Source organism: Sinocyclocheilus rhinocerous, unplaced genomic scaffold (genome assembly GCF_001515625.1).
Source record: "Sinocyclocheilus rhinocerous isolate Xijiao unplaced genomic scaffold, SAMN03320098_v1.1 scaffold3102, whole genome shotgun sequence".
Taxonomy (NCBI): domain Eukaryota; kingdom Metazoa; phylum Chordata; class Actinopteri; order Cypriniformes; family Cyprinidae; genus Sinocyclocheilus; species Sinocyclocheilus rhinocerous.
This window is the reverse complement of record NW_015654111.1, coordinates 18,851-35,442: the sequence shown is the minus strand read 5'-3', so window position 1 is coordinate 35,442 and position 16,592 is coordinate 18,851. Positions and strand designations below refer to the sequence as shown.

At 37.1% G+C, this 16,592-nt stretch overlaps 2 protein-coding genes across 2 annotated transcripts in view; one reads left to right on the top strand and one right to left on the bottom strand.

Moving 5' to 3' along the window:
• The window catches only part of LOC107716963 (cytoplasmic FMR1-interacting protein 1 homolog), a 31,809-nt gene that overhangs the window by 4,691 nt on the left and 10,526 nt on the right, over window positions 1-16,592 (bottom strand). The window contains exons 13-25 of the mRNA XM_016523604.1: window positions 15,974-16,140; window positions 15,738-15,885; window positions 14,354-14,507; window positions 12,705-12,861; window positions 12,505-12,601; window positions 12,307-12,383; window positions 12,073-12,181; window positions 11,859-11,978; window positions 11,184-11,383; window positions 9,344-9,431; window positions 4,804-4,947; window positions 4,255-4,345; window positions 2,893-3,023 (exon numbers count right to left, since the gene is read on the bottom strand). Of these exons, the coding sequence (XP_016379090.1) occupies window positions 2,893-3,023; window positions 4,255-4,345; window positions 4,804-4,947; window positions 9,344-9,431; window positions 11,184-11,383; window positions 11,859-11,978; window positions 12,073-12,181; window positions 12,307-12,383; window positions 12,505-12,601; window positions 12,705-12,861; window positions 14,354-14,507; window positions 15,738-15,885; window positions 15,974-16,140 (1,683 nt within the window). The remainder of the gene's footprint in view (window positions 1-2,892; window positions 3,024-4,254; window positions 4,346-4,803; window positions 4,948-9,343; window positions 9,432-11,183; window positions 11,384-11,858; window positions 11,979-12,072; window positions 12,182-12,306; window positions 12,384-12,504; window positions 12,602-12,704; window positions 12,862-14,353; window positions 14,508-15,737; window positions 15,886-15,973; window positions 16,141-16,592) is intronic.
• Window positions 6,217-8,669, top strand: LOC107716964 (fibronectin type III domain-containing protein 9-like). The gene is made up of 2 exons (XM_016523605.1): window positions 6,217-6,294; window positions 7,699-8,669. Exon 2 carries the CDS (start codon window positions 7,795-7,797, stop codon window positions 8,458-8,460), a length of 666 nt encoding a protein of 221 aa, XP_016379091.1. The 5' UTR covers window positions 6,217-6,294; window positions 7,699-7,794; the 3' UTR covers window positions 8,461-8,669.

The window sequence follows — 16,592 nt, the reverse complement described above, 5'->3', positions numbered from 1 at the left end:
TTTTCTGAGGTCCTCAGAGATCTCCTTTGTTCATGCCATGATACACTTCCACAAACATGACCAAACTTTGATAGATCCCTGTTCTTTAAATAAAACAGGGCACGCACTGACACCTGATAGTAATTTCACTGATTGAAAACAACTCTGAAAAACAGATGGACTCTAATTTCACCTTCAAATTAACTGCCAATCCTAGAGATTCACATATTTTTGCCACTCACAGATATGTAATAATGTATCATTTTCCTGAATAAATAAATGACAAAGAACATATTTTTGTCTCACTTGTTTGATTGGGTTCTCTTTGTCTACTTTCAGGACTTGTGCGAAAGTCTGATTATGTTTTGGGTCATATATATGCAGAAATATTGAAAATTCTAAAGGGTTCACAAACTTTCAAGCGGCACTGTATTACATATATTTGTTAAAAAAAAACAATGAAATTTAATATACAAATAGAGGAATAATTATACAACTCACTAAAGTATCACTGTATGTCATGTGTTAGTTTGCTGGTATTTTTTTTCTTTTCAATACGAACAGTCCTGGTTTCAAAAGCGCAGTCTGTAAAAGAACTGCAAAAAAAAGCTAGATGGTTACAAAATGTGTCTGAAGTCTAGCTGATGTCAGTCTTTAGATTCAGCCACTCTGACTGTTATTTACTGCGAGTAGCAAGCTTTGCTTTGGATTTATTTGTGCCCTAAAGTGGATAAACTCATTAACAGATTAAACTAAACACATTAAGAGCTGTGGAACAGACAATGACAGTTTGCCAAACAACTGAATGGCCTGTCTTTGGGGGGACAAACATTTCTTAGAATTAATGATATTATAAAAAGGTGTCAAAGTATGTGATCATTCATCACTTTTGATTAAAGTTATTTGTTACCATTCAGACTTTGAAAACAACAGAAAATGAGAAGCAAAGAAGACCACATTGTTAGTGCCAACTGCCAAGTAACAGAAACTACAGCTCTATACAGAAAAAAATGCACATAATGGTTTGTAGGGGCTGGTTCAAAAAATAAATAAATAAATAAATAAACATTTTTTGCAGCTGATCTGCATCTTAGAAGGGTTGAAATCTGACATGGAGAAACTGACAGTGCTGACACATGCAACACAACTGCAGATGTGTTCCCATGACAACAGTGTGTCAGAGTCAGACATCCTAAACACTGAGCAGACTAGATAATGGAAGTCACCTGTGCTGTGCGCACTATACAAAATGTATATTCACATTATATACATATGTAAAATTAATGTATATATGTGAATGGATATGTGTGCAGTGTTGGGCAAGTTACTCTGAAAATGTAATCAAATTACTGATTATGGATTACTTCTTTTAAAAGTAATCACGTTACTGTTCTGATTACTTTATTTCAAAAGTAATTAGTAATTAGTTACGTTACTTTTTTCTCCATGAAATTTATGAAATCCCAGCATTCACGCTCCCGATAAATATGTTATTAAAGCATCAACATTCACAGAACACTGTTATTTTTAACTAAAGCAAGCGGCTGCTGCGTGCATGGTTTGGCAGAATGCCAGCAAAGAGCGCTGCATTTATAATCTCTAAAAAACATCTCAGTTCATCGCAATCCCACAAATCTGTTATAACACAATAAATATATGCATAATCTTTCATAATGTCTACAATTCGTGTGTTATGAGAGGATTCGTGAGCACGCAAATTTCAGCACTGCATTGCTCAACGCTGCAAACACGTGTTATAGCCTAAATAGAAACTCTGCATACGCATGCACCTGTTAATCGTTTATATTTTATATTAGTTCATGTTGCTTTTGTGCAATAGATGAATAACAATTTATTTGTTTTAGATATTTTATGTTTAGATATTTCTATTTTGCAGGAGTCCCGTGAATCATTTTATTCTCCCGCATACACACGAGTGAGTCTCTACCCGCCCGCAGCAGCACTCGCCTATCTTGTCCCGCGCTGCGCACCAGGTCTCGCGGGAGCAGGTCTCTAATCCACTGGCACTTGACTCGACAGTGCGTGTGCTACATCCTTTTTACAATCTCTAGTTTATAAAACACTGCATTCTGTCAGCAATGTAACGTGGCAGTAACGTATAGAGACCTCGGCTAGTAACTATACTCTAATGACTATTTATAACTTTATATACTCTAATGACTATTTATAACTAAAGAAAATTATAACACGTGAAATTACTCCGTTACTAAAAATATATGTAATTAATTTAATCTAATTATTTACATTATGTGCTGATTAATCTAATTAAATCACATCAGTTTGGGCTGAGAAATTACCCTCCAAAAGATAGTCACTATTGTGATAAATACACAGTCAGTCATTGCCCTGCATCATGTTTGTCAACAACTGCATGCAATGTAAGATGATGTACAAGTCTGCGTTATATATGTTAATAATTTTAACGTTATTTTTTCCATAATTAATCACACCTAATTAACGCACTACGGTACATTTATATCCTGTCATGGAGTCGTGAATAATTCATAAAAAGTTTAAACATGAATAGATTCATTCATGATTGAAGATTGTAGTGTAGTTATGCATCTTGTGTGTCACTTGTCACAGCACAAGAGAATATGAAAGGTGCCAAGTTAGTTAGTAAAACCTTAGCTCACTACCACATTCTTCACTCTAAGAAAAATATTTCAAAACCGCATTATTAATCTACTGAAGATGATCTGTTTGGTGATGGCATTGACTCTCTGCTTAGTTTAAGTACTGAAAGTGGTAATAAAAAGATTGGATATTCTTACATGAGCTGGAATTTCTTCTTTAAAGAAAAGATTATAGCAGGTGGCAACAGTAGCTAAGGTTTAGTGATGCAGTGAGAACAACTTTCTGCAGTATAGTGTGAATGCTCAGTGGTCGTACCAAGCTCTGTTCACTCAGAAGGCAGAAGAGCAAAGCATTTCCAACTTCCCTCAGGTTCTGGAAGCACACGGTCTTCAGCTCAGCATACTCCACAATGTCCTTCAACTGGTGGTGGAAGAACTCCAGAATACCTGCATCCGGGAGACAAAATCATACTTTCACTGTAATGACAGCCTCATTTTGGTTGTTTTAGCAAATACTGAAGTATAAATATTCCTCTATATGCACAGTGCACAGTGATTCACATGAACAGATCCTTTTCCTGGATCAGCATCCCTTTACAATTAACTATTTGATAGTAACATTGTTCCAGGCCCTAAAACTAACCTTGACTTGACCAGCGGAGGGTTTCTGCAGGTTTTATGTAGGTAAATTTAAGATTTTAAGACCTCTTTAAGATCAGGTAAAGAAATTTAAGGAATAAATTCAAGGGAACATCAATATGTACTCTGATCCTTCTGATCACACTGCAAAAAAGTCATGTTCTTCCTCAATAATTGTCTTGTTTTCCAGTGCAAATGTCTAGATTCTTAAATAAAGATACATTAATTTGAGAAGCAAAATGACAAGATGAGAAGTTTATCTAAATCAAGAGAGTTTATGATTCAAACAAGGACAAATATCTGCCAATGGTCTCAGAAAAATCTACTTAATTAAAGGGAAAACAAGTTTTCATACCCCACTGACATATTCGTTCTTGCTTTAAACATAAACTCACTTGTATATCTTATATACTGAGTCTTTAAAATTTCTGAATAACAGTTGGAATCTACAGTTACTGACTGTGCACTCTCTTTTGTTATTCCTGTTATGTCCAAGAATCCAAAAATAAGTAATGCTCTTACAAGCAGAAGCCTTTAACTACATATACAGACTCTTTGCCGTTTTTCTACCCTCTGCCTTTCTCTCTCTCCTCCACCCACTTCATTTCATTTTTTCTTCATTTTTCCTTTCATTTCTTTTTGTCCAGGCTGTCTGAAGCCCACATAATCAGACACAGTCATGATTTCAGTGTGGAGCGCACCCTCTCAGTATAGTCACCCAGAAAGAAATAACAAACAAGGAAAGGGAAAAACAGGCAATTACCAAACCTTCTCAAGTCTAGAGGGGTCTGATTAAGTTCAAGACACCCAGTGTCTGCTGCATAAGCTCTGCTAAAAGCACCACTGTGTGATTGACACACTGCAGACAGCCAATCTGCCCAGCAGCAGCAGTTGGATTTATGAAAGCTTAATGATTCAGTGCTTATCTTCTATTTGGTGATAGTGGGAGCTCATATTTACACAGGGTCAAAGTGTCTCTCTTGGGTCAGAAAATAAAAGGCTTGCTTAATTAAGAGTGTCCAAAGAATGCAATTTTCACCTGGCGAGCCGTACTCGTGGCGAGGCAGACGGCATATCTTGGGCATCACTTCCATCAGGGTCTTCACATACTGCAGAATGGTGCCCTGAAGCTGCACCAGGAAAAAAAAAAAACAATATGACAATTTCAGCAGAAATGTTGCTAATGCCCACACATCCAGAACTTTATCTTTTATTCTTTATCCTTTAAAGTTAGATTCGTGGTGTAAAAAAAATTGCTCCAACAATGATCTGATTCAGTTAAGATCCTTATAAATGATCTGATGCATCATGAAAACAGAAATTTGGTATAGACCATTTTAGTGCATGCATTCCTGGGAACCGAACCCATGACTTTGGTGTTGCTAGCACATTCCTCCACTATTTGAATTAAGGCATCAATTTGAGAAGTTCTAGTAGGAATGTGGCTGAACATGAATATTAAATACACCATGTATTTCTTCTAACATGTTTGAGAGCCGATGATTAAAAAAAAAGATTTTGTCCAGGGTCTTGCAAAAGCCCCCAGATCTCCAAACCCAAACTTCAATTTGCATGCTTATGCACGTACCAGGCTTTTGACGACCTTTAACAGCTCTTCCATCACCACAGCGATGCCCTGGTATCCTAGAAGTCTGCAAATAGCCTTGATATGTGGAGGTCCCAGGAAGTTCCGGTAGAGGCTGTATACGCTACTGTACGCCAAATTCAAGGCCTGAATCATCATGAAAAAGAAAAGAGAGCAAGTTATGGAATGCCTGGAACAAAACTCAAGATTTCATGTTGAGGCAGAGTTTGATTTGTTTGTCACTTAGTCATGTGTACATGTAATGAAAGTAAATAATAAAGTCTCTTACATTAGTTAATTACAAAGAAAACAATCTGTACTGTCTTACTGTACGCCAACAACACACACATATACATATATATATATATATATAATTTTCATCAGCCATTACTACATTATTTCAGTGTCACATGATCAAGTTGCAAGTCTGACTCGCGTCAGCATTTATTCAACATAGAAACCTTTTCTTACAATATAAGTCTTGACTATTACTTTTTATCAATTTAACATATCCTTGCTGAATAAACGTATTAATTTCTTAAAAAAAAAAAAAAAGCAAACAAAAAAAATTATTGACCCCAAACATTTGAACATTTGGTAGTGTATATTGTTACAAAAGATTTCTATTTTAAATAAATGCTGTTCTTTTTTCACTTTTTATTGATCAAAAAATCCTGAAAAAAGTATCATAGGTTAAAAAATAAATAAATACAATAAATAAATAAATGTTAAGCATCACAACTGTTTCCAACATTGATAAATCAGCATATTAGAATAATTTCTGAAGGATCATGTGCCACTGAAGACTGGAGTAATGGCTGATGAAAATTCAGCTTTGCATTACAGGAATAAATATTACTTTAAAGTATATAAATATAGAAAACCATTACTTTAAATTGCAATAATAATAATTCACAATATTACATAAAGTCTAAAATACTTTAGAGTAGTAACAGAACTGGAAAGAAATAAGCTTCCTTCGGTTCTTTTAATTAGAATGCAGTAACTGCAAGTTGACCGATTAATGATTAATCATAAATTCATGAGCATACATGTCCGTAGGTGTTGTGGCAGTGAGTCAGGGGAGACAGGTCACCAGTCTGAGGGAGTAATTGAGCACAGAGTGGGGGAGGAAAAGTGCCATGTGCTTCTCCAATGACTGAGAGAGAAATGATGTGTAACGAGAGTTCAAGCTCTCCCAGCTGTAATTCTGTTTAAAATGCATTCTACGCAAAACATTGATGATTCGTCTCCCCTTCCCCATTGCACTCTCTCTCACTCTCTCTCTCTCTGCTTTATGTGCCGTCTGCTGTTCTAATCAGATAGAAGAGCTTTTCTGTGCAGCGGTGTGGATGTGGAGCTCTTTCTGCAGGAGACCTGAGCCATGCCAAACAGAAACAGCTACAGGTCACACTCTCTGAATGCTTCAGGGTGATTCTGTCTGCAACAGCGAGATGATCTGTGTATGAAGTGACTCTCATCTCATCTTTTACGGTAAGATTTTTGCTCCTTTACCTCTCAATCTCAGTTTTCCCCAGAGACACCTGTCTCTCTGATGGAAAAAAAGGTGTGGCTCACCTGTAAACAATGGTAAAATTCAGACAAGTACTGTCTGAAATACTACTAAAGAAAATCTTTAGCAGCTGTGTGGATTTGAAAAAGACTGGAAAGTGTGTAGGGTGAGAGAATAAACGTCCTGTTTTCCTCAGACCTCTCTAAGCGTTATTGACCGTGTGTTTCTGGAAGATCAAAATTATTCGTTTTCAAGCTTTCATACGGTACTGACTACCAAATAATTACAGCATGTGTGTGTAGCGTACAGGGTCACCAATCATCCGCATTAAGTCCAATGTGGTGATTTATTGATTGAGTTAATGGGCTTCAAACAAACCAAAGGCTTGAGCGGCAAAGAAGAAAAAAAAGGACCTATGGCAACTACTATGAAGAAACTAATTCACATTTTAAGCAAAAGATAAATATCCAGAAATGTCAAAGCAGCAGAATTCTTGAAGCGATATAGCAGATGATGTTAAACACAAATAAATGTTTATAAATAAAGAAAAATAAAATAAAATAAAGAATAATCAAGCAGCAGTGTTGATCATGCATAATGCATGCCTGATATTAGAACAGTGAAGACTGAATAAATAATTGTTTGTTATATATACCACAACATTTTTAAAATGTAACCTCAAAATTATATTTATTGGGCTGTAATGCTATTCATTTATAATTACTTGAGATAATCTTTTAGAACTTTTTTCTTGACAAGGGGATATATGGATGTAATGTCAATTGGAAATTTCTGTTCAACTCATTCACATAATCCTGCTTTAGATACCTAGTTTTGAAGAGAAAAAAAATTGATACAAAGCAATCAGGGCGGATAAATAAAAAATCTGTTCTTGTACTTAACCTGGTGCTTTTCCCCTCTAGATAAATCTGCTTTTCCTAACATCATGATAGAGCAGGGCAATTGTACTTGAATACAAAAGAAAATTGAAATTACAAAAGAGGATATAACCATGAAAAAAGCCTACCTACAAAACCATTTTCAATGTTAATCATTACAATATGAAAGACAAATTAGACAGAAAAGAACAGTACAACACACAACTGCTGCAAATGTTCAAAACATCAGCAGTGTGTATAGCAAAGCTGTATTTTTTTATATACCCGTCCTCAGCCAGTGTATTCTGATTAAATCCTTTTGAAAAAGCACTTCAATTCAAAATCAATTTCAGTCCTGAAACCAACAACTGAAGTTTTCCAATTCTTTAAAAACATGCTTTCATGCCAGAAGCAAGCCCATTACTAATCTATTAAGGTCTTGTTGTACTACATTCAAGGTTAGAACTGATCTGAATGAATGCTTTTTTCCCTCCTCTATTCTTCCAGATACTTCAAAATCATTGCATGTCGGGTCAAACCAACCTACATCATCAAACTGTGTGTGCATAAGAGACTAAGTTTCAACCGAAAAACAAACTCAACATGACTATCACCATTCAAAACATCACAGCCACCTCTGCCATCGTCAGCTGGCCGTCATCCCCAGGCTGCGTAGACACATTCTACAGCGTCATGTATCACCCTAACTGGAACAGCCTGCTGATGGGTTACACGCGCAAGAGCTTCCTGCAGGAGGACAGGGTTCCTGTGAGCCAGACATCCACCAGTCTGGGCAACCTCAGTCCACAGACCACGTACATCCTCTGTGTCACCTGCCAGTCCGCCAATCCCACCAGAGAGCAGTGCCAGGTCTTCAGTACTCTAAATGAGGGCACTGAACTTGGTGAGAGTGGCAGGGATCTGGCCATGGGAGTCTGGCTGGCCAGCAGCATCCTGTTGCTGATCATTGCTGTGGCTCTTCTTTGGGGATGTCTCCACACCATGTGTCCAGCAAAAAGGGACCCAGAAAGAGGCAGGCAGTCAGGTCCGAACCCTCCACACCTGGCTCTGACCCCCATGGGTGGGAACATGGGAAGCGAAGGAAGAAATAGTCTGTACATGCCCAGTTGTGGCGGGGAAGACTCTCAGAACGCAACGGTGATTGAGAATCCTTTTAGAGCCGAGCACGGCAGAGAAATGGCAAACGGGCAGGGTTGCGAACTTCGAACACCAAGTAATAAACATAGATTTGGCCCCGGCTCAGAATAACTAGGACACCAAATTGTTACTTTGATGCACTGACCCCAAAAATTCTAACTATTAGAACTTACACAATGAGGACAATCACCGGGGTTGAAACCATTTTGAGGAAATAAGACTCTGACAGTCGAGCTGGGCTGATGGGGTTAAATTAGCATTAAAATGTCAGATCACTAACTTATTAAAAAAGGAAACTGAAGAAGGCCCCTTGGCTTACAATACAATTCTACAAACTGCAGTTATTTATATATGTAATTTGTTTGTTATACGTTTACAATGGTTCAGTTTGTTAGCATGAGTTAATGAATTTGTTATCAGAATTAATCTAGATTTACATTATTTAAAACATTTTTATTCATTTATACACACAATTTTTTTTATAGTTTAAAAATAATAATCATAATTATTATAATAATAATCATTATTTGAAAATGATAATTTTTACACTATTAAATAGTACCAAATGTTCCAATATACACAAGATTAAGGTTACAGTCAAATCAGAAGCATAGATTATATTATATATTTATATTTCTACATAATGTGGGTCACCCATCAACATCATCATGTCTGTAGTCCGTAGAGTATAGTGTCAGTTTAAAGTTAAACACCACCGCCATATTGGTTTCGCAAGGAAAAAAAGAGCCACCAAAACATTAAATTGCTTAGTGCACCTCTACCTTTAATGGATATATAAGTGTTTATTTTAATGTCTTTGTGAGTTGATAGTCTGTCTGTTTTGTGTTGGCTGCATTGAAATCCTACTATGCTTGAAATGTACTTTTCCTACCTATCTAATCTTGCTTAATAAAAAACATTTCCCTGTATGTTATAGTTTGTCTCAAGTGAATGCTAGAGATGTAATAGATGTCGGTGTGATATTTAAACCCACCTTTGAGCCATATAGGTACTGTGGCTGGGCGTTGGGAGGCTTGTCTCTCTGAAACTCTTGTGAAAATGGCAGCACAGTGCGAACAAACCTAAAGGAAGGGAAAAAATTGTTTAAAAAAAAATCTTCATTTGACCATTTTTGTATTATTGGGTTTGTCGCCCAGTTATTGTCAATTCTGTTCAATAAGGCTGTGATCAGCATGTCCACTCTGGCCCTATTCACAAGCAACAATACAGTGAAAAAACTCATCACACAAGTCAAACTGCAGCTTTCGACGGAACATGTTTCTAAGGGAAAATGATTTTTTTTAAAAAGCTACAAATATATGACATGACCAACTTTTAGGAGTTAAAGTGACTTGTGGATGTGAGTGTAATACAACAGGAGCAGGTGAGAAGTGGAATCACTGGGCTCTCTGTACCCATCCATCACTCTGAGAATCAAGCAGACACAATGATTGTCGTTCAAAAAAAAAAAAAAACTTCTCAGGGGCAAGCTGGGACCTTTTGAATGCAGGGCTGAAGCCAATAGTGTGACTCAGTTTCTGGAACCTGAAAAAGAGATGTAACCTCCAGAGATGGCATCCACCTACCAGTTATGAGCTGTATTGAGACAACAGCTGAACCCTGATGGTGTTAGTTCACTTTGATACTAAATGGGTACATTTATGATGAATTTGTCATCAATAGGTCTATCTTCCCTGAAAGGTCACAAAATGTTGAAGCATTTTGTGACATCTTAACCTGACAGTGTAAAGATGACTTTAGTCATCTTTTCATGCCACATTCAGACTCTTTCATGGCCTACCTTCACGCCTGTTCTATACAGCCCATCTTAAACACTGTACAATTCAGTCTTTGGAATATTTCTCAACTCACTATGGTTCCTTACAAAGCTCTCTTTGTTTTTCTCACTTACAGTCATATTTGATATATGGGTCAGATTGTACACCTTGTGCTCAGTAAAAAGATTTTATTTGTGTTATTAGACAGTTAAAAAAAAAAGACAAAAAAGAAAGTGATCTATCCAACTGCAGAAGGTAGACAAACACTCAATTCACAGGAGAAAAAATAATAAAAAGGTAACTGATATGCCTCCACTTCGTGCAAATTACACATTTCTCAAAAACTGCAAACAAAAATCTATGTACAAGAATGTCTCTCAAATGTCTCTCAAAACATAACAGTCTTTTCCTGGTTTAAATAATCATAGACTTTAAGCATAGGCTGACTATCAATAACTAATGAATTAACTTAATAATTAACCATTCTCTAAAAATTAAAGATGAAAGCAATGCACCATCTTCATTTAAAAGTCTCATGCATCTGGCTTTTTGACAAGTGATCAAAGACATTTTCTATGCAATTTGACTTTTAATGTCAATCACATCTGTTTAACTGAAATATGGATTAATGAATACATATTGCATCAGCTTAAACCTGAAAGTTATGTCTACACTAATATAGCTGTTAAAGTGCTGTCCATGTATGACATTGTAAATTATATTATTGCACAACCCTGTCATTAAAGATTAGTAGAATGTGCATAATTGTTTTAATATTTGTATTTAATATTTTATTATTATATTATTAATTTTTTTTATCATTATATTAAAGGTGTTAATTACCAGAATTAATTCTCTGTGATTTTGATCCTGTACAAATTGCCACGTCAATCACTTACAGATGTGTCTATTTACTACAGAATTTTTTTTTTACAGATGTCCTAAAACGCATCCTTGTCCAATCAGGGCTTTAAAAATAACCATTTTTATTATAATTTCTAAATAAATAAATAAATAACTTTTAAATTAAAAATTTAAGGGGCAACCCCTACCCACCTGTTCGTGGAGCCATTGTAACAGTAGTTGGGCAAGAAGTCATAGTTGAGTTCCCAGAAGACATGGAGAGTGATTCTGCCATAGGGCGCGGATACGTTGTGGTTTGCCTCACGGAACATGGTGTCGATACTATCCAGTGTCAAATACTTACCGAGGAGCTTATGGGTCATCCGGTTAATATCCAACAAACCCTCCAACTCCTGATCAAAGACAGACAAAAGATGATCAATTGGAAAAACAAATACCCTCTCACTTTCTGCCACAACAATAACATTGACCAACAACACATTTCTATTCAGTAGCACACATAGACCTCCAACAACAGTTTGTATGAAAACCGATAATGAGTTTTGGAACAATTTCATGCATTGGCAATGCATGTGTCACAGTCAGACGTCTATTCAAATGTCTATATATTAGCACCCGCACACAAACACGCATATAGGAAGCAAACATTGAAAATTATTCACTCTCTGGCAGCCTATGCTAAATTATTCCCGGTGCACTGAATTTCAATTCTGCTAGAGAGGTGGCCTCTCTTTCATTAAAAATCCCGAACGAGCAAATATCTAACAAATTCACAGCTAAAACAAGCTGAGCAAATTCAAGGTCTCTCTATAAGAAATTGAAAACTGCAAATTTCCATAAAAACAGAGATTTGAAAGTATAAGGCACCATGATGGAAGTGAGGTCCTCGCTCTCAAAGCGGTTGATGGCGAGCTCTAGGGATTTGTACAGTGCTGAAGACACTCGCTGGGTGATCAGACGGTTCAAGTCAATCGATCGTCCAAGGAGCTGCAAGAGAAAAGGACAAAACAAGATGAGCGAACTTGAAAACAGCATTAATAAACAGTAATGACTGTGTAAACAGAACAGTGGCTGTCCTTACCTGGACATGTCTCTGTTTGAGAAGCGTCTCGTAACGATTGGAGGAAGGCCATGAGATGTTGGCGCCCTGATTCTTACATTCAGCTCTTAGTCTCTTATCCAGAAGGAGGCTACAGAGAGAAAATAAAACACTTTTTTTAGGTCCCCAAATTAACTTCCATTACTACAGAAAAGTTACATATTTACCCTGAAAACAAATTCTGTCCAAATAAGGCATTTAAACAGACAGACTTACCTTCCAGCAAGAATCTTGTAGTAGGCAAAAATTTGATCAGCAAGTTTGTAGACAAACTGATCAAAGCAAAGGTTCACCTGGGAGAAAGAGAAAAAAATCCAGACGCACAATCACTTAAAAGAACATTGAAACTCGAGTAGAAGAAATTAAATTAGCAATGCAATAACTGCTTCAAATGATTTTCAAGAGGGCTTTTACCTCAGCTTCAATCTCATCATAAAGGAACTGCTTTTTAAACTTTGTGAGAGCGTAGTGTGCGCTGTCGTTGTACAGATCCAATGAATATAACACATACCTGTAGAGATCAGACATACTTAGAAGCATATTTCATAAAAGCATTCTTTTTTGCACATGTATAGTACATTAATTAATGTATTAATTGAATTTTTGGTTCTCACTCCATCATAGAGGCCTCTTTAGCCTCCAGGATGTGGTCGGTAAGGATCCAGGGCACGGACATCTCAATTGGGAACTGAATGCGGCGACCCATTGTGAGCTCCAGAAAGAACTCACGGAACCAGAGCTGGGACAAATCACAGCACTGCTGCAGCGTCTCTGCAACACATCACGCATTTGTAAGACACAAAACATTCTTAACACCATCCGCATTCAACCAAATACAATGGCCATTTTTTAATGGAACACTGCCATGTTAATTACAAATAATTGATGAGAAAAAACAAACAAAAAAACGTGTCCATGATCATAAATTCCCTATAGACCAATTTGAAGTAGACGTCACAGTTACGTCACATGCAGCTGCGCGCGCATAGTGGTGGCAGAAAAACACTGGGAACAAGTGGAAGGAAAACGGGTAAAATCCATGGAATAAGAGAAAAACATTTATTGTTGTGCCTTTGGATGTCAGAATCGGAATGCAAATAATTTTTATAGAATACTGTCATCAAAGACGCCATTTGAAGCTAAACACAGACGTTTAAATGGACAGACTATGGATGAAAACTGCTATGATTACTTTACTTTTAAAGCATAAATTTGATTTAAACAATAAGTCTACATAATATTCACATATGCAGTTCATAGGGTACGTATTGTATTAACTTAGCCCTACAGTTGCAGCATGAAATATTATTTAAACCTATTACTATTAACATTTTACATAACATTTATTTATTTTATCTCACAATTATGACTTTCTCGCAAATGCAAGTTTATATCTCCTAATTCTGACTTTATAACTTGATTTAACTCAAAAATAGTGAGTTTGTCAATTCTGAGGGAAAAAAGCCAGAAGTGTGGGATATATATTCTGAGCCGAGGGGAAAAGAGAGAATGACGAGTTGTTTTTCCTCATCAGCATTGTGAGATATAATCTCGGAATTGCGAGAATAAAGTCAGATTTTTGAAATATAAAATCAAATTTACCTTTTTTTTAATTATTTTATTCTTCTCTAGCCGTAAAGGCTATCTCTCCCGGGTTTTCTGCAACCATGATGCGCGCGCATCCCGAATGTTTACAAACCTATAATTAGCCTATAGATTTAATCAATTCCTGATGGACAAAATCAAGTGCCATCCTATATTTTTTCTAATTTGAGATCCTGTTTCACTTGGATATACAACAACAGACAAGAAAATATGGTCACAATTTTCATTAAAAAATGTACACATTCATTTGGATTAAATAATCTTATATAATCTATTGCTTTATAATATACAAAAACTAACAACCTTTTTTTTACAAAAATTGTAAAATACTTCTGCTGCTTACTACAGCTTGACAGCGTATTTGTGCTATCTATCTTTAAAATAAAAGCCTTTTGCTAAAGCAATGACATTCACAAATTTATAAATGTAGCTTAAGTGTCTATATACCTTTTTAGGCCTTTGTGGACACAGAAAAGGTCAATAATCGGTACTGATGCATAATGGTATGAAAAAGGTTGGTTAAAAAAAAAAGTATAGCTGTATAGTTGAACAATAAAAACCCGGTAATCGCACATTGGTTTTTACTGTAGTTTAAAGGTTTGAATGCTCTAAAAAAATATCTATATTGGAGTGAACGGCAATTTAGACTGTTCTTTACCACTGAAATTGAGCAGGTGAGTGTAGAAGAATGATTCGCGATGGAACTTCTCGATGTCCAGGATGGTCGGACCCTCCAAACTACTGCGCAGAGTCTTCTTTGAGCCGCTCTTATCAGCGACCAGAGACTCCAGCATTGTCCTGACCATATACAGCTACACAGAGGAACAGAAAGAGTAAGTCCTTTACTCTTCGCACATGCATGTTTATCCACCCCTCGACAGACATTCACAGCTGCATTCTGCTCCGGTCATCTTGCCACAGGTGGACCTCTTTTGCATTCTGGTCTGAGTGCATTAACGTGCTGATGGAGGGCACACAGGTGTCAAAGCTTCCCTGGAGAAGTGGATGTGTGTCCGTGTAGCACTGTATTTAAATACTGAGAGGCTATGTTCACAGTTATTGTTTGGGTCAAATTGTCTTGAACAAAGTATGACAGGGATTTTTTACACTAAACATATTTCATTAAAATCATAATACTTGTGAACTACCAAAAAAAATTAAATAATAATATTTTTGTTCTCGTTTGAAAAACCCTTCAACATGAGACATGAATGGATCAAATTCTGTCTGTATGATCAAGGAGGTCTATAACAGTAAACTACCCACTGAGGTATTAGTCTAATTTTAAGGCACCAGAAACTGGTATTGTACACAAAGCCAAAATTTCAGGTCTCAATGCAACCCTAGTTCAGTGCTGTGAGCCTCTTGACAGAAACCTCTTGTGGTGAAATTCAACCATAATCATACAGAGCTCAAGGCAATGACAGAAAAGCTTGAAATCAATCCACACTAACACAAAAACATTGATGAGTCAAAAATTAACATAAAAAGATTAAAAACAATGTAGCATGGGAACAATCCTCAACACGTACTTCATCAAATTAAACTGACTGTTGAATCAGGACACATGTATGAAACTCTCTCAAAAATTCCAGTAGCAAAGCACTGAGATCACGTTGAGAGGCAGAACCGATTACAGCTCAAATCCCCGAGGCGCTATTGACATTCAATACGACACCCTTCCATGCCACACCGGATCAACCGTGCTTCATGCAACATCTGTGGCAGAAGCGAGTGGAAGATTACAGGCTCTGCTGAATGACACTGGGCTTAGCCGTGTGTGTGCGTGGAACAGGTAAAAAAAGCATACAGCAGTATGGTTGGTTAGGTTGTTTCAGGTTAGGAGTTGTATAAGGTGAAAATGAAAAATGAAAAAAATTCACATGCCATTGCATTCAGAATGCAAATCATAACTACAGACTCTTGAAGGTTCTGAAGTGTGTTACTGTCATACATGCTCTGTAAGTGCTACATTGTCTAAATTTGTGTAGAATGTTTCTATCCTTTATCATATAGAAATTGGGAACTAAAGAGCCACATACTTGAGTGCTGGAGGGTCCTACGGCACGACGAGGAACTTTGATATCAAATCCCCCTTTAGGGTCCTTCTCGCCCCGCAGTGCTGGGTCATTATGTGGCTCTCTGCCAGTCTCCCAATCACAGATGGTCTTACGGATGGCCTGGAGGACGCTGCAACAAAGTCAAAGTCAGCCAAAACAGACTTAAACAACTAGAGCTGGAAGACAGAAAGATCATCCGGTTTGGTGCTCTGTTGTACCTCTGGATGACGTTCTTCTTCCTCTTGATGGCCTGACGCAGCGGTTCTCTGAGCGTTACCTGGGCAAAGTCTTGCAGAGCTGCATAGATGGTGTGACGGATGGCGTGGTTGAACACGCTCTCCATACGGCCCATCAGCACCTGCAGGCCCTTTATCATGGCGATGACCTAAACACAAGTAGACAGAAGCACATTCAGACAGAGAACTGGAACACGGACACAAACACTTCTGAGTTCACTTCAGATATGTGACCCTGGACCACAAAACCAGTCTTAAAGGGTTAGTTCACCCAAAAATGAAAATTAGGCTGCGTTTTACTCACCCCCGATGCATCCTAGGTGTATATGACTTTCTTCTTTCAGACGAATCCAGTCGGAGTTATATAAAAAATTGTCTTTGATCTTTCAAGCTCTATCGTTGCACTCAGCGGGTGTTGTATTGCTTCAGTCCAAAAGACGTGAAATAAAAAGCACCCTTCCACAAAAAAAAAAAGTGTCTCACACGGCTCCGGGGAGTGAACAAAGGCCTCCTGTAGCGAATCGATGCGTTTTTGTAAGAAAAATATCCATATTCAAAACGTAATAATCACTTGAATCTAGCTTGCGCTCACTGTTGTACA